Genomic DNA, 18,366 nt, shown 5'->3' on the forward strand with positions numbered 1-18,366 from the left:
ACTCAGGTCCTCCTGAATCCAGGGCCGGTGCTTTATCCACTGCGCCACCTAGCTGCCCCCTCCATAGATCTAACAAGTAAATTATTCCTTCCTTTTCTAATTGTATTACCCTGTATGTCTAGATCTTGTGCCCATTTTGACTTTACTTTGGTGAAATACCTGATTCCTTAAGGCCCAGTGAAATTTATTTCATATTGGTGTTCAAAACAAGGCTCACTTTCTGGCAAGTCTCTATCAGCACTCCAGATGTTGTGTGATCAAGGGCATAATGCAGTAAAATTACTATATGTCATCCTGGACACTAAAACAAAGCCCAAGTTTAAATTAGCTTTTTTTGTTTATCCTATAAATCCTGTCTTCTATCTCATATCATCTGGCAATGATTTATTTATTTATTTATTATTTTATTTTATTTTATATTATTTTTTTTAGTGGGGCAATTGGGGTTAAGTGACTTGCCCAGGGTCACACAGCTAGTAAGTGTTAAGTGTCTGAGGCCAGATTTGAACTTAGGTACTCCTGACTCCAGGGCCGGTGCCCTATCCACTGCGCCACCTAGCTGCCCCAATTTATTTTTAATAAAGAATTAGTTACAATTTCTGTCTAAGGTCACTTGTGGAACATAGTGCTACTGTTGTGTACTGCTATCACATTCTGAGCAAGTCTAGTAGCAATAAATGTATTAATGTAAAATGAACTATTGCTTTTTGTTTTAAACCTTTATTTTATGACTAAGTAGCTGTTATGTATCTAGAGGAGAGGAACCAAAATGTGAAGGGTTCAACATCATTCCATATAAAGATCAATTGAAATACCAGGAAATGTTTGTAATACAGAATTTAAGGTTCCCCTTATGTGGGAAAGCATAGTTATTGTATCTTTATCAATTTACAGCATAACATACAAGTATATGCTAAGGCAGGAAATCCAGAATTCTCAGAATTTCGTTTTTTTGAAAGTAGAACGAAAACTGAAAAATATTATCTTACAGATGTATTGTGATTCCCTTGTCCCCAAGATGGAGTACAATTAAATATCACAGGTTTACAAATAAACAGTCTTAACCTGGCTAGAGGAATTCTTAAATTTTTGTTTTAATGGTTGATCAAGAAAGAAGAGAGTTAATCTATCTCTAATTTTTAAAAAAATTTAGTCGAAAAGAACCCCAAAACTACAAGAATCTTTAGAGAAAGGCACAAAGTACTGAAGTACACCTACTATGTGCTGACTTCAGCTCTTCCAGGACCTGGACAGATTTCTAGATACATGCTCAGCATACCAAGCAAAGAGAAAAATGTTATTTACTCAACTATCTGAGTTACAATATAGGGTAAAAATAATGTTGAGTCAGTAAAATAGATTTTATTCCTAGTTATTTGACATAGAACCTCTGGCCTGAGGGCAACATAGTATTTCAGTAACAAACAATTAGCAAATGATGGATCCCATTCCCATTTATATACGGATTACATCTCCTTTAAGATCTTCTCAGTGCAGCTGGTGGTACAGTGGATAGAGCACCCAGTCGGGAGTCAGGAAGACTCATCTTGAGTTCAAAGCTGGCTTCACACTTCCTACCTATGTGACCTTGGGCAAGTCTCTTAACCCTATTTACTTCATTTTCCTTTTCTCAGATGAGCTACAGAAGGAAATGGTGAATCCCAAAGCGGGGTCACGAAGAGTTGAAAACAGCTGAACAACAAAAATAAGATCTTCCCACTTTGTCCCAGGAAGTATGAATGATCCTACAATACAAACACTTGAGGATTAGAAAGTATGTTCTATGGGGACAACACTTTCCTAAGGGCCCCTCCCACTTTTCGTTCTCTGCCTTGCACGTACGTCCAGTCTATTTCAGCTAGTCGTTCAAACCTTCCTGTCCCATAGATTACATCCCTTGCAGAGCCCCCCTTGTTTGCTTCCTACTTCCTACAACAGCCTCTAAAATCTAGAGAAGTGATGATGATGACGACGACGACTATCTTAAAACTTGTTTCCAAGTGACGATGCAGAGCATGCTCAGTAGGCAGGTCAGGCTTTGATCCCAACCAGCTGCCCTTATTCGACCCCTTCCGAGATATTTAACTCTCTCTACAGCTTTTTTTTGAGGAATCGATATATTTCCTCTGCATTCCATTCTTCCTTCCCCTCCCCTTTTAGAGGCTCAAAGAGAAACTACTCGGATACAAAGGTCCCAGTCTCGTTGCAACCAATAAGTGAATTTGGAGGGGAGGAGTTTATCGCTGTGGGTTGCTTTGTGGAGCTCCAAGTTCTTAGAGAAATCGTGCCTGGTAGATGTAGTCGGTTCTAACCTCCGCCGCATCTGTCACAACGGGAAATGCCGCAGACTATGGAATAAGTCTGATTTTGTGGAAGATCAGTTCGGGTTTTCTGAAGATCATGGATATTTAAAACAAATCCGGAGGTTTTTTGTTTTGTTTTGTTTTGGAGAGGAAAGCCGGATTTTGGCGACTGAGAAAATGACCCATATGTTAAACGCAGCGGCAAATCGAGTGAAATGGACCAGATCTAGGACTGCTAAAAGGGCTGCTTGCCTGATGGCTGCAGCATATGCTCTGAAAACCCTCTATCCCGTTATTGGCAAGCGTTTAAAGCAGCCCGACAGCAAGAAGAAGCTAGAGGAAATTTGCCCGACTGCAGAGAATCCAGGGAAACTGCATTGCACTGAGGACTCTTGGAAGAAAGCTCCTGGAGTGAATGCAGATTTTTTCAAACAGCTTCTGCAGCTTCGGAAAATTCTCTTCCCCAAACTTGTGACCACCGAAACAGGTTGGCTCTGTCTCCATTCCGTGGCTTTAATCTCAAGAACTTTTCTTTCTATCTATGTGGCTGGTCTAGATGGAAAAATTGTGAAGAGTATTGTGGAAAAAAAACCTAGAACTTTCATCATTAAATTAATCAAATGGCTTATGATTGCAATTCCCGCAACCTTTGTGAACAGTGCCATAAGGTATCTGGAGTGCAAACTTGCTCTGGCTTTCAGAACTCGTTTGGTAGACCATGCCTATGAGACCTATTTCACAAATCAGACTTACTACAAGGTGATCAATATGGATGGGAGACTTGCAAACCCTGATCAATCTCTTACAGAGGATATTATGATGTTCTCCCAGTCTGTAGCTCACTTGTATTCTAATTTGACCAAACCCATTTTGGATGTAATGCTGACTTCCTATACTCTCATCCAGACTGCTACATCCAAAGGAGCAAGCCCTATTGGGCCTACATTACTGGCAGGGCTTGTAGTATATGCCACTGCCAAAGTATTGAAAACATGCTCTCCCAAATTTGGCAAATTGGTGGCTGAAGAAGCTCACAGGAAGGGGTATTTGCGGTATGTGCACTCCCGAATTATAGCCAACGTGGAAGAAATTGCCTTTTACAGAGGACATAAGGTAAGGCAAAAATTAAGGTGATAGTTGAAATGTGAGATGGCTCAATGCTGCTGCTGCAGAAAAAGATACAGTCTGTTGTCTCACTTCCTTAACGGTTTAGATTCCTCTGACATATAAACAATATGTGCTCTATTACTCTTTTAATCACAAATGGAATTGCAGAATATATTTTCTAAAGTTTCATTTTTCTTAAATATCTAGTCAAAATAATTTAATTCTAAATAAAAAGTGTGCTTAGTTTAACAAATGCATTAAATATTTATGTTCCACAATTTATTTTCTTAAAACTTAAGCCTCTACTTAAGTAAAAATGTACACTTGGGAAATGCAAATAACATACTTTCATTGTAAAAAGAAAAATAAGGTTTGCTGTTTTAACTATTCTTCTGGGGAAAATGCTTGGAACACTTCAAAAGACATTGTTATGTACATGACTTTCAAATTATCAAATATACAAATGGAATTAATGGTTAGGAATTTCATATTTAACATTGCATCTCCTACAAAGCTAGTAATTTTATAACAAGGATTCCATCTATAGCAAATTTAACCTATAGTTATTAGTTGCTAGACCCAAACAGCATATAGTTATCAAATATAACTTTTAAATTTTTTATCACAAAATCATATACAGGTTTCTAAGCAAACCTCTAAGTTAATAAGTGTTTATTTTGAATATATAGCTTAGTAGAATGGGAGGGTTTAAAAGGAGAGGATGTTCAGTCTTGCGATGTAAATACCTATCTTTTTTCTGTATAGGTAGAAATGAGACAACTGCAGAAAAGTTACAAGGCTTTAGCAGAGCAAATGAATCTCATTTTGTCTAAACGTTTATGGTACATTATGATAGAACAGTTCTTGATGAAGTATGTCTGGAGCAGCAGTGGACTGATCATGGTAGCTGTACCTATCATCACTGCAACTGGCTTTGCGGATGGCGGTAATGACACTTCTGCTGTATTTCAAATATATGTTTTAAGTGGAAATAATTTTAAAAGAGTTTTTGCTCCTTTTCATTTTAGTAATACTGTGATTGTTGGATTTTACTATAATTGTTAGAGATAGGGACTAGATCTGTGTCCCAAGACTTAAATTTGTCTTCCCTCTGCCCCTTCACTCCTTTATAGGTACCTCTATATGTTTCCAAATGGAGTTCTGACTCAGAATTATTGACCAACTTAAATGAAAAAAACATACATAAAGCTGTGACATGCATAAAAATAATATAATCCTAAAGTAAGAATCTTCTATATGTCATACCCCACAAATGGTCATGTAACTTAAAAAAAAAATTTTATTTTTAACTTTTTAGGGCAATGAGGGTTAAGTGACTTACTTGCCCAGGGTTACACATCTAGTAAGTGTCTAGTGTCTGAGGCTGGATTTGAATTTAGGTCCTCCTGACTCCAGGGTCAGTGCTATATCCATTGTGCCACCTAGCTGCCCCCTAAGTTCACTTTTTTTAAAGGTTTTTTTAAGGGTTTGTTGAAAGATAGTAAAAGAAAGAGAAAGATTGAGAACAAATTTCCTATAACCTGGCAATCCTAACATTCCTAATCTCCCACTTCTCAAGTTTTCTGCCGCCACCTTGCTGATGTCTCACAGACAAAGAGACTCTCAGTTCACTTTTTTTTGGGGGGGCGGGGCAATGAGGGTTAAGTGACTTGCCCAAGGTCACACAGCTAGTAAATGTCAAGTGTCTGAGGTCGGATTTGAACTCAGGTCCTCCTGAATCCAGGGCCGATGTTTTATCCACTGTGCCACCTAGCTGCCCTCTCAGTTAACTTTTAATAGCTCTAATTGCTAAGAGTTTTTCAGTGCATCAAGCCTAAATTTACTTTTTTTGGGGGGGGGGCAACTTCCACTGATTTCTCTTCATTCTGCCTTTTGTGGTTAAGTTCCTGTGACAAAACTACATACTTGGAGATGGTTATCATTTCCTTTCTGTTCCTTCAACCAGTCTCGATGTGGTATACCCCTTTTTGACTCCAGAAAATGTATTAGTCATTAAGGGCAAAATGCAGAGGCAATGATATCTAAGGGCAAGTCCCATTCAAATTATATTTGCATCTAGTAGAGTGTAAATCCACTTCAATTATCAGTGGATAATTTTTCACTTTGTTAGATATTAGTTCACTTGCAAATGAAAAGGCTGAGACTTTGAATTTTCTTCAAGGGCTTAGATGCCCTTAGTAACTTATCCCCAGCCTTTCATTGCATAGGTCTAAGGAGACAAATAGAACTTTAGAAAACTGGGTAACTATGAACCCCAGAAATGTTCTGGAGATTATTGTGAATAATTATTCACCAATAGTCATTGTCGAGCTATGGCCTAGCCAGAAGAGATGAAGATTGGGAAAATGTACTCAGATAGCCACTGTAAGTAGGGTAAGATTTCTCACTAAGGCAACCTGTCCTTATATCAGGAAGAGTTACCAAAGGTAAAAACTAAATCTCTACTCTCCCTTCTCCTGTCTGGGAGATGGCAGGTTCCAGAGCTAAGGAAGATTCTGAGGGAGCATAAATGAAAGGGCTTCTGCCCAAACTAGGCTAATTCTACCCATTCTGAAAGAGCATTGTAGCGTTCTATCTGAGCCTGAGTTTGGAAATGGTAGACTACAGTTGTCTGTCTCTGAGAATATATATGACATAGAAATACCATCCATTCAAAGCCCAGGGAGTCCACTTGCAGAGACACCATGCCCTATGGGGGGTCTAGCTTAGCTGCAGAGCAACCCATCTATTAATGATTATAATGAACTCTGTGAATACTGTCCAGAGAAGGAAAAGACCCTGAAGGTCTAGAGTTGAGTTGCCTTTTCCATAGTACTCTTTTTCAAATTCTACTTTTAATTTATAAAATAAAACAAGCATTTCCATAACAGTGCAATAAAATAGATGATTGCACACAAGGCTGCAAATTACTATGCACAACTTGCTATTCCTTTCAAATATAGCACAAAATTATCATGTAAATTTTTTTCCCTCCCCTTCCACATACTTCTATTTATCAGTTTCTTCTCTGGATGAACTTAGCATCTTTCTTCATATGTCCTTTATAGTTAATTTGGGTATTTATAATAGTCATTATAGTATTCTTAAGTTTGTGTCCATTCTTCCCAAAGTCAGTGTATATATTGGTGGGAGAGTTTGCCTAATGATTATGAGGGGGATATTTTGTAGCTACTATTTTTACAATGCCATCTTAGTAAATGTTTTGATAAGAGCTAGTTATATCTACCTGTAGATTGCTAATAGAAAGCAGACTGGTGGTGCTACAGAGATCCAAGCTAGCAGCCATATTCTTGAGAGACAACCTGAGAGCAAGTTCAAATTAGAGAAGTAGCCCAGAAAAGGAACTACGCTGAACTAGAGGCCCTAATTATCTCCATTATTCCTTCTTAAAATGTGATACTTAGAATTGAATACAATACTCCAGATGTGGTCATGCTAGCATCAAGTACATCTAAGGAGACAGTCATCTCCCTACCCCCAAATGATAGAGGTTGCTGTCCAGCCAGATCAACCGCATCTGATATTTGCACAATTGATTCTTTAAAATCAAGGATAAAACATTTATCCCTATTAAATGTAATCTTATTCAATTTAGTCTAATATTTTATTTTGTCAAGATCTTTCTGAACCCTGTTTTCTAGTTTAAGTGCTTATTATTTGCAAGGCTCCTTGCCTTGACAGAAATACAAAGATTAAAAAATAACCTCTCTTTATTATTTTTTGGGGGGTTGATGGGTGGGAAGAGGGAATAACAGGCACACAGATAAATGTGAAAAGAAATAATTTGGACACAAAGAGATGGCATAAGAGAAATAAATTAAACACATTAAAAACCAATGAGATAAACTATCTGATGTTTCAGATTGAACTTCTAACAGACATGACAGCTTTCAGAAGAAAAAATACTAATTTTTTTCTAATTAGTGTATGTCAGAGGACTTAATGACAAGACTATAGCATAGTTAGCAATAATAAATGTTTAGACACACTGGCCTTATTATAGAACCCTGGGGCATGCAATGTAGAGTAGAGAAAATGCAATTATTAATAGTGACAAATTAACCCCATTGAGATAACTAAGAAGTAAACAAGATATGTGAAGAATTTATTCCTGTAGGCAATTTAAGGTTGGTGAAAACATTTTTTAGCCAATGGAGATACTGATTGTTTGATTACAAATTCATGGAATAGAAAAGACATTTAAAAAATAGCTTGTTATATAAATTTAAGAATGCCAGAATTAAACAAAATAATAATTTATCTGAAAATAAATAAGTGGAAATAAAACTTAATGATGACACTTCCTAGCAATTTTCTGAAGACATTTTTTTTTTTCGGGGCAATGGGGGTTAAGTGACTTGCCCAGGGTCACACAGCTAGTAAGTGTCAAGTGTCTGAGGCTGGATTTGAACTCAGGTCCTCCTGAATCCAGGGCCAGTGCTTTATTCACTGTGCCACCTAGCTGCCCCTGGAGACTTTTGACAAACTAACCAATGAGAAAGTACTATCATAGCACAGGTAAAATGGACTTCCTCAAACCATTTTCTTAAGATATTGATATTCAAAGTCCTCTGTTCTCCACAAAGTTATAATATGCTTGTGATCTGTTGTTTAAGAATAAAATGTTTTTGTCCCAAGATAAGGAAACTATTTTGTTCATTATTCTTCATATTACATTTTCAACACTTGTACCATTCTTAGAGATTTCTGAAATGTTTAAATCAATCAAAATGTTTAAAAAGAAATAAAGATAACAAAGATTAAGGATGGATAGGAAAAGTAATGGGAAGACCAGAGAAAAGTAGTAAAAAAGGTTGGGGTTTTTTCTGGTTTGTTTTCCTGAATAATGGGAAGACCAGAGAAAAGTAGTTTAAAAAGGTTGTTTTGGGGGCAGCTAGATGGCGCAGTGGATAAAACACTGGCCCTGGATTCAGGAGGACCTGAGTTCAAATCCAGCCTCAGACACTTGACACTTACTAGCTGTGTGACACTGGGCAAGTCACTTGACCCCCATTGCCCTGCAAAAAAAAAAAAGAAAGAAAAAAAAAGGTTGGGTTTTTTTTGTTTGTTTTCCTGAAACAAAATGTTTAAGTAACATTTAAAAACTGGAATAGATTTAAAAATACATATATTTCTTCTTTTTCCCAGGGCAATGAGGGTTAAGTGACTAGCCCAGGGTCACACAGCTAGTAAGTGTCAAGTGTCTGAGGCTGGATTTGAACTCAGCTCCTTCTGAATTAAGGGCCAGTGTTTTATCCACTGCTCCACCTAGCTGCCCCCAGAATACATATATTTCAATTCATTTTGCAAGTGAGAAACTGAGGCCTGGGGATGTTTAAGTAGCTTGCCTAATATCACAAAATTGTACAAAATGGAAGAGTATGACCATAACCTAGATTTCATGACCACACAATCATGTGTTCATTCAACTATTCCAGTTGCCTCTATATTACATCTCTTCGCTTAGCTCAAAAGGAGACCTCTATTAGTCCATACTAAGACTTGGTTAAAGAATATGATCACTCCTTGCCCCAGGGGCCTCGGCTCATAAAATGAGACCCCTTCCCCTTCAATTTACCTCATAAAGAACTTGCTTTTGTAGGTCTTCCCTTGGGGGCCACTCCCCTCTCCTAGTTTTCCTTTTCAAAGTTAGGGATTACTTGGTTTCCAAGAGGTAGACCAAACAGGGAAGAACCTGAATGAAATGATTTTTGTTTTTCTAGCTAAAATTGCTGGAAGCAGCTAGATGTCACAAAGCAACTAGCATTACTTAAGTGTCTGAGAAGGGTGTAATAAGCTACATCCAAAGGTCAGCCCACTTCCCCCCCAGCTGCTTGCTAATCCTATTATTTGAGCATTACTCCTGCCTCCCAACGTTGAAGTAATTGGGAGGGGCTGAGGTAATTCAACTACCTCATTAAAATGTCTACCAATTGGGATTGTTTTATCTTTGCCAGAGGAGGTCTAAGTGAAGTACTGTCAGGTCAATCCTTCTGGACAGTCACCTAAATTTAAAAGACCCTCTCTCTGTATGCTCTCAGTTCAGGATTTTGGTGATTGAGAGAGACCACTGATCCAATTTATTGGTTACTGTTTTTGTTGTTGAGTCTTTTTTTTTTTTCAGTCTTGTTGGACTCTTTGTGACCCTATTTTAAGTTTTCTTGGCAAAGATGCTGGAGTAGTTTGTGATTTCCTTCTATTCATTTGACAGATGAGGAACCTGAGGTAAACAGGGTTAAGTGACTTGCCCAGGGTCTCACAGCTAGGAAGCATCTGAGGCCAGATTTGACCTCAGGAAGATGAGTTTTCCTAACTCCAGGGCCAGCACTCTAATCCATTGCACCACCTAGCTGCCCCCATTGGTTATTGCTTGGTTTACTAATAAATTGATCATGCTCAGGTACCTTGCTTACTGCTGAGATGCCAGTCTGACCTGTTTTACTAACAGTATACAGGTCACTGTTATTTAAGTGACAGGATCATTTGTTATGAATTGAAATTAAAATGGTCTTGCTCTGGAGGAAACTTATATCTCAGCATCATTTCTACTTGCACCTCTATGCCAAGAGACAGTTCACAATCAGTTTTCTAACATCATGATCAGTCACTGCTTTGATAATCGTTTTAAAGACTTTCAAATTGTTTCACTTTACATTAGCTGCTCATCCTATAAATTGTCATCCTGTCAACTGCTTGTTTTGTTCTGCATGAATTCACAGCACAATATATAATCCATTACATACTTATACCGCCATGTGTTCATTCCACATCTTTGCTACCCACTTTGTTTCCAGTTCTTTGCTGTAACAAAAACACCTGCTATAAATGTTTGTTTTTTAAAAACATCTTTTCCCTTGCAGGGTCAAAGTATGCAGTTTAAGAACTTTTGGTATATTGCGTCAAGTTGCTTTCCTTCCCCAACAATTGCATTTTTTCATCTTTGATAATCCAGTGGCTGTGAGGTAGAATCCTAGAGTTGGTTTAATTTGCATTTCTTTTATTATTAGTGATTTGGAACCTTTTTTCACATGGTTGTTATATTTAAAAGTTGTCTTTTTATATGCTCCCACCACTCATCTATTAAATGGCTTTTTCTTATTTGTATCAGTTATCTAATTATCTTGTATATGAGATCTTCATGAGAAAATTGCTATTATGATTCTTCCCAGTTATATGCTTCCCTTCTAATTCTAATTACATTGATTTTGCTTGTGAAAAATATTTTCAGTTCAATATAATTAAAATAGTCCATTTTATCTTCTCTGGTTCCCTTTATCTGCAAAGTCTCTATCAACTCTAGACCTTTAAGTTTATGATCCCTTTAATTTGCTTATAATATAATTTTTTATATTTAAGTCAAGTATTCATTTGGATCTTATTGTGATATATGTAAGGGTGGGGCTTAATTGATTTCCCCAAATACTTAAAAGTACAGGTGACATGAGCAATATTCTAATCCCTTCCTCTTTTAGGGTGGTTTTTCCTTAAGAGGTATAAACTTCTTGGGGACTTGGTTGGCTTATAAAGGCTCATACTGTTGATAGTGCTTCCTCATCACAAAAGTACAAAGCAGCCACCAAGTGCACTACAGGTGCACTGATGCTTCATACCTCAGGCAAGGGAGCTTTCCTCATAGAAATCAACTCCAGGTGCCCTCAATAACTATTCTTATTTTGAATAGCCTTCTCCTGCTGTGGCTAACTTTAACAAAAATTGTTGAATGCCCTTGAATGTCTCATTTTGTTCCAATATCCTACCAGGGGACTGGCCTGAATTAGGCACAGACCAGATTACTCTAAAACAAAGGAATACTTGCTAATTGAATTCATCATAACTGAGTCTGAATGGTGCTTCTACACTTCCTTGAATCAATCAAAGCTATTTCATGAGAGACTTGGTTACACCCTAAGGAATTAGTATGAAAGGGAAGAGTTATCTCAGAACCAGATAGAGGTTGTTATGAGGATCTGTAAGTGGAGAGGAAAGAAAAGAGCTAAGACATGCACTGAAAGCCCAGAGAAAGGAGAAAATGAAGGTAGCATTGAGTTATAGTAGAGAAGGGAAATCTTGAGGAGGGCTATCAGCTATATAGATATCTCAGAGTAGAAGACCAGTACTAAGTGTGCTTTCCCCAATTCTCCTCCCAGTGCCTCTACCCATCCTCAGACACTAAAATATAATCTTCTCTTTCATTACCCAAATGTTTCTAATAATCTGAATTCTTCCTTAACTACAATGAGACCAGAGGTTAACTAGAAATAGACTTAAATGTAAATTTAGGGAGCAGCTAGGTAGTGCAGTGGATAAAGCACTGGCTCTAGATTCAGGAGGACCTGAGTTCAAATCTGATCTCAGACACTGGACACTTATTAGCTGCTCAACCCTGGGCAAGTCACTTAACCCCAATTGCCTCCAAAAAAAAATGTAAATTTAAACAAAGATTCCAACATCTGTCTAAATGTTAAGAATATTCCTAACTGGAGGCTTAGAGTGATTATTGATACATTCAAACTTTTTATCTACAGTAAAGTAAGTAATGTGGACCTTAGAGGACATCATATTTGTTCAAGATCTTGTTTTAGTCCTAAATTCTGCCACGCTCTTTTATAGTTTTCCCAACAGCTTTTGTTGACTAGGGAGCCCTTACCCAAGGAAGTGGTGTTTTTGAGTTTATCAAACACTATTCTATTGTGTCCAGTTGCTTCTGGATCCAAGCTTCTTTTTCAATCTTATCTCTTACACAAACCCTATGTCACAGGCAAAGTAAACTACTTCATGTCTCTTCACCTATATATATTTAGAAGCAAAAAGTTCCTTCCACTAGGAGTGTCCCTCCACATCACACATAGAAACACCATCTGTTCAAAGTCCAGATAAAATGTCATTTCCCTCATGAATTCTTCTCTGATCACACCCAAACTGAAGTGAACACTCTCATATAGCTCATATTCTTGTATACTGTGTTATGGAGATTTTTCTATAATATATTCCTGAAAGAATAAATAGTATTACACAGTAAAGGTTACATGTATCTCAATTATTTTCTTTCATAAAATAGCATGACCTTCTGATAAAGAAAGCGTCTGGAGAAGTAATATCAGATTAAATGAAACTATTAGATGAACAACTATTAAGCATTTACTTTATGCCAGGTACTGTGTTAGGTGCTGTGGCTAAAAAGATGAAAATCAAATAGTCCCTTTCCTCAAGGAACTTAGTTTTAACTGGAGGGAAAGAACACACACACAGAAAAGTAAATGAGAAATATATGCAGGATAAATACATAGTCATTTTAGGATAAAAAGAAGCATTAACAATTGCTACAATCTCTACAATTGCTACCTTTGGGGGAAAGGGAGGGGACTCAGGAAAGCTCTGATGGAGAATCTTGAGCTGAGCCTTATTTCTAAAAGACAAAAAAGTTAGGGCTGCAGGTAATATAGTTTAATAATTAAGTCTCAGGGGAAATACCTTAGGATAATACCTCTTGTATGGATTTCCAATACTTCTACTTTGGGCAGCAAAAGTTGAATATAACAGTTCAATATTTAGAACTTTTTACCTAAAGAGAAAAAAGTCCTGAGATTCTGCTCCTGAGATTTCTGTTATCCTTCTCCCCACAAAAAAAGGACATTGAAAATGCATAAATATTTTTCTTTCCCAAATATAGTCCAAATGAAAATTCCTCAAAAGTAAATTAAAACGGGGCACCTAGGTGGCGCAATGGATAAAGCACTGGCCCTGGATTCAGGAGGACCCGAGTTCAAATTTGACCTCAGATACTTGACACTAGCTGTGTGACCCTGGGCAAGTCACTTAACCCTCATTGCCCAGCACACACAAAAAATAAATTAAAGTAAATTAAAACAAGAAAATTAAGCTACATAATAATATTGGTCAGCAGGGACTTTTTATTTAATATTTTTACTTTTCTTGGAGGAAAATAAAAGACAAGGAAATATCAAACAAATTGTTGTATTGAAATTTCAAAAATGCATTACCTACTTTTGAGAGGCAACATGGAGTAATTAATAAATAGTAGGGCATCCTTGATGTCAGGAAGATCTGGTTCAAGTCTTGCCTCTGATACATACTGACTATGTAACCTGGGACAAGGCAACCTCTCAGTTCCTGTATAATTCTCTAAGGAAGTTTTTATATCAAATGAAACCACAGGTCTGGCCCTCTTTCCTCCCTCTCCAGCAAAAAAAAAAAATAGTTTAATTTAAAACTTTCTTTAATACTTATATTTAATATTTTAATTAAAACACATAGATTTTTTTAGCTAGAATTAAATTAAAAATATGTTTGTGGAAATGGGGATAAAGGCTACTTGACAACTACAACAGTTCTTAATTTTTCTTTAAGATTTAGAGAATGACCAGAAACAAGCTATGGTTAGTGAACGTACAGAAACCTTTACCACTGCACGAAATTTATTAGCATCTGGAGCAGATGCCATTGAAAGGATCATGTCTTCATACAAAGAGGTACTGTATACTACTTACTGCTAACACTAAAAGAAAGGTATTTGAAAATCAAATAAAACATAAACAATGAATTACTGAAAGTAATATTCACTTGAGAATGCTAGTACAGAAGTTACAGAAAAAACAAAATCACATTAGTGACTACAACCTTTTTGGTGTTGATACTCATCATTTGCTTGAATATTCAATATCCATCATATTCCTCATCCCTTTCTGCTTCTGGTATGGCATTTGTTTTCTAAATTAAAGAGAATTGTAATTACTTTGTTTTGATAAACTTTTGAGAATTTTGTGATATAAATACCTTGAAATAATTGTGACTTCTGGAAGTATTAGAGTCAATTATATAAATTATTATGCTAAAATCATAATTTTCATTCCAGCCTGTGCTCCTGTTGTTTTTGTACTATAACACATCAGTGGGTCTGTGACCTCATGGATATTGATACTCCATCCTTTGGTACAGAGAGAAATATTTTTTTTCTTCTATAAATCCTCTGCAGAAGATCCTCTATTGAAGGCCTTTCTGCATTTTGCATATTGAGTAAACCAATATCGTTTTTGGGCGGTCCATCATTAACCCTAGCTCATATAATATGGCTGACTTCCTTTTCCAATCATACTTTTCCTCAGTGATATCCTTTAAGCCATTTTTCAAATATATACCACCAGAAGTAATATGCAATAGCTTACCCGTACATCCCTCCAATATCTTTTCAGTCATTCATTTCTCTGATTTCACAGAAATTGCATTATTATAAAATTTCCATTTATGGAGAATCACTAGGAAAAGGTCTATATTGAAAATATTTGTCTTTAGACTAGAGAGAATCTTGAGGTCATTTAAAACACCATGCAATTTCTAAAATGCAATACATTCTTGTCTGTTTTTCCTGTTCAATTCTGGGTTCAAGTCATTGTCTACAGGTAGTACTTGTACCAAATATATGTATCAATGTACTTACTCAAGTTCATTTTACTGTGTATCATAATCTGGATGATAGGCATTTAATTTTTCCTGTGTGGCTCATTGGGCTATTCTAGGGCTGAATGCAATTGTCACAGCAACATTCACTGGCAATAGCATCCAGAGGATCACAGTCAAAGAATTTTCTAGAGCTGGAACAGAACTCAGTGACTACCTAATCTAATCCATACATGAAAAATAACCCTGTCTAAAACATAAATAAGTTATTATCAAGATTTTGGATGAAGAACTCTAATAAGTGGGAATACTTTAAAAAATACTCTTTAAAAATATCTCAATCTGCACTCCACTCATCACCTCTCTATCTGGAGTAGGGCAGCATATATTATTATCATCAGGCCTCTGAAATTGTGATTGGTCATGCTGATCAGAATTTCCAAGCCTTTCAGAGGTTTTTTTTAAATATTATTGTTAATATTGTATAAACTCCTCTTCTGATTCTGCTTATTTCACTTTGTATCAGTTCATACAATCCTTCTCTTGTTTCTCTGAAACCATCATTTCTTTTATTTTTTGGGATTTTTTGGTGCAGGGCAATGAAGGTTAAATAACTTTCCCAGGGTCACACAGCTAGTAAGTGTCATATCTGAGACTGGATTTGAACTCAGGTTCTCCTGAATCCAGGGCCGGTGCTTTATCCACTGTGCCACCTAGCTTCCCCCTACCTTCATCATTTCTGTTTAGAATTTTATTTTCTAAAATATATGTAAAAACAAATTTTGACATTAATTTTTAAAAACTTTGTGTTCCAACTTCTTTTCCTCCCTCCCTTACCACCCACCACCCCTAAGAACTCAAGCAATTCAATATAAGTTATACATGAGTAGTCATGGAAAACATCCCCACATTAGCTAGGTTGTGAGAGAAAACAGTTAAAAAACAAAACTTCAGATTAAGGGATTGTCAAAGAAAAAAAATTTTTAATGTGTTTCAGTCTGCTTTCAGATACCATCAGTTCTTTCTCTGTAGTTGTGTTGCAATTTTCTTAAGTCCTTCAGGGTTATATTGGCCTTGCTGAAAATAACTACATGCTTCCCAGCAGATCATCTTACACTATTGCTGTTATTTTGTATACAGTACATTTCACTCTGCTTCAGTTCATGTAGGTCTTTCCAGGCTTTTCTGATAGCATTCTGTTCATCATAACTTTTATATAGTATCTTGACAAAGAATTTTCTTCACAATAGCCCAGCAAAATATGTACCATGCATTTTGCCATTATAGTCAATCATCATAACTATGTCCCTCCATCATTCCCATGATATTTATTTTATTTTCTATCTTCTTTTACCCTATTCCTCCTCAAGAGTGTTTTACTTCTGTGTGTCCCCTCCCCCACTCTGCCCTCACTGCTTTCACCCTTCTGTAAGAATTGATTGTGATTTGGGGGACCCCATCTTTGGCTAAAATTGAAAAGCCTCTGGTGTGTCCTGGCTCCCTCTGCCCAGCGGGGGTATGCACAGAAAACCTGAGCCCCAGCTCCCTCTGCCAAGCGGGGGTTCACAAGGAAATCCCATGCCCCAGCTGGTCTTGGGTGCTGCCCCTAGGGGTGCCAGTGAATTGGTTTGGGGTGTGTGGGTGGTCAGCCTGGGTTTCCTGTGAGAAAAGGGATTTTTATTCTGGGGGGTAGAGAAGAGGAAGGGAGGAGACGAGGAGAAGAAGAAGAAGGAGGAGAAGGAGGAGGAGAAGAAGAAGAAGAAGAAGAAGAAGAAGAAGAAGAAGAAGAAGAAGAAGAAGAAGAAGAAGAAGAAGAAGAAGAAGAAGAAGAAGAAAAAGAAGAAGAAGAAGGAGGAGGAGGAGGAGGAGAGAGAGAGAGAGAGAGAGAGAGGAAAGAAGAGAGAGAGAGAAGAGAGAAGAGTTCACGGCGGCAGGTGAGAAAGTTAAACGTGGACATGCAGGGGGATAGAGAGAGTTAGATGTGAAGCAGCTGAGTCCAGTGGGCAAGTTTACAGGTCGTATTTCCTGCTTGTCTTTGTCCTTATTTTTAAATGTGTTCCCATCAATAAACCAGAGGCTTTTAAATCTCATTTCCTATCAGTCTGGGAGAAACAATTGGGGAGGGGGCAGTGTGGAAGAGATGAGGCTCGGGACCTAGAGGTCCCCCGTTGTTTTCTGAGTCCCAATATTGCAGCTAGCCTCCCAATTAACTCTTCCCATATTAAATTCGGCCCTTACAGATTGGTGCCCCATACAGGGCTTAACAAACCTGGGGGATCTTTAAAAAACTCCCCTTACACTTCCCTCCTTATCCTCCTCCTCTCCTACTTTCCTGTAGGGTTAAATAGATTACTCCTTCCAATTGGGTATGAATGTTATTCCCTCCTTGAGCCCACTCTGATGAGATTAAGGTCTTTGAGCTAATTCTATGTTCTAAATTTTTCTTCTTCCCTCCCTCCTCAACCCTCCTTATGAAATCAAACAATTCAATATATTATACATGTGCAGTTATGCAGAACATCTTCACTTTCCTCGAAAGTGTTTTGCTTTTTACTGCTCCCTCTCCCAATCTGCCCTTCCCTCCTTCCCCTCTTCTCCCCCACTCCTTATCTCTCTCCCCTCCCACTTTCCCTCAGGGCAAAAACATATTACTATACCCACTTGAGTATATATGTTATTCCCTCTTTGAGCCACTTCTGGCTGATAATAAGGTTCACTCACTCCCCCACTCCTTCCCCCTCTTCCCCTCCCCTCCATAAGCTTTTTTCTTGTTTCCTTCATGTGAACTACCTCTCCTCAGTCCACCTCTTCCCTTCCTCTTCCCCCAGTCTATTCCTCTTAACCTTCAACACTATTTTAAAGATGTCATCATTGGTTAGCTAGATGGCACAGTGGACAAAGCACCAGCCCTGGACCCAGGAGGCCCCAAGTCCAAATCTGGCCCCAGACATAAGACACCCCACCCTGTCTGCCCCACAAAGAACAAAACATAAATGCTTTACAGATATCATCCCTTCATATTCAGTTCAGACCTGTGTCCTCTGTGAATTACTTACTGAGAAAGTTCTTATAAGTTTGAAGTATTATCTTCCCATGTAGGAATGCAAACTGTTTAATCTTTTAATATCCCACATGAATTCTTTTTCCTGTTTACCTTTTTTATGTTTCTCCAGGGTCTTGTATTTGAAAGTCAAATTCTCTATTCAGTTCAGTTCTTTTCATCACAAATGCCTGAAAGTCCTCTTTTTCATTAAAGTCCCATTTTTTCCTCTGAAAGATAATACTCAGTTTTTCTGGGTATGTGATTCTTGGCTGTAGTCCCAGTTCCCTTGCCCTCTGGAATATCATATTCCATGCCCTCCGGTCCTTTAATGTAGATGCTGCTAGATCTTGTTTTCGCCTTTTTGGAGCTCCACAGTATTTGAATTCCTTTTTTCTAGCTGCTTGCAATATTTTCTTCTTGACCTGGGAGCTCTGGAATTTGGCTGCAGGTTTTCCTTTTAGGATCTCTTTCAGGAGG

The 18,366-nt window shown here is 37.6% G+C and overlaps 1 protein-coding gene across 4 annotated transcripts in view; it reads left to right on the forward strand.

Moving 5' to 3' along the window:
• Window positions 1-2,051: 2,051 nt before the first annotated feature.
• The window catches only part of ABCD2 (ATP binding cassette subfamily D member 2), a 121,529-nt gene continuing 105,214 nt past the window's right edge, over window positions 2,052-18,366 (forward strand). For all 4 annotated transcript variants that reach the window (XM_043964933.1, XM_043964934.1, XM_043964935.1 and 1 more), the window contains exons 1-3: window positions 2,052-3,416; window positions 4,176-4,356; window positions 13,800-13,921. In XM_043964933.1, the coding sequence (XP_043820868.1) occupies window positions 2,481-3,416; window positions 4,176-4,356; window positions 13,800-13,921 (1,239 nt within the window). In that variant the 5' untranslated portion in view covers window positions 2,052-2,480. The remainder of the gene's footprint in view (window positions 3,417-4,175; window positions 4,357-13,799; window positions 13,922-18,366) is intronic.

Source organism: Dromiciops gliroides, chromosome 5 (assembly GCF_019393635.1).
Source record: "Dromiciops gliroides isolate mDroGli1 chromosome 5, mDroGli1.pri, whole genome shotgun sequence".
In the NCBI taxonomy this organism is placed as follows: Eukaryota; Metazoa; Chordata; class Mammalia; order Microbiotheria; family Microbiotheriidae; genus Dromiciops; species Dromiciops gliroides.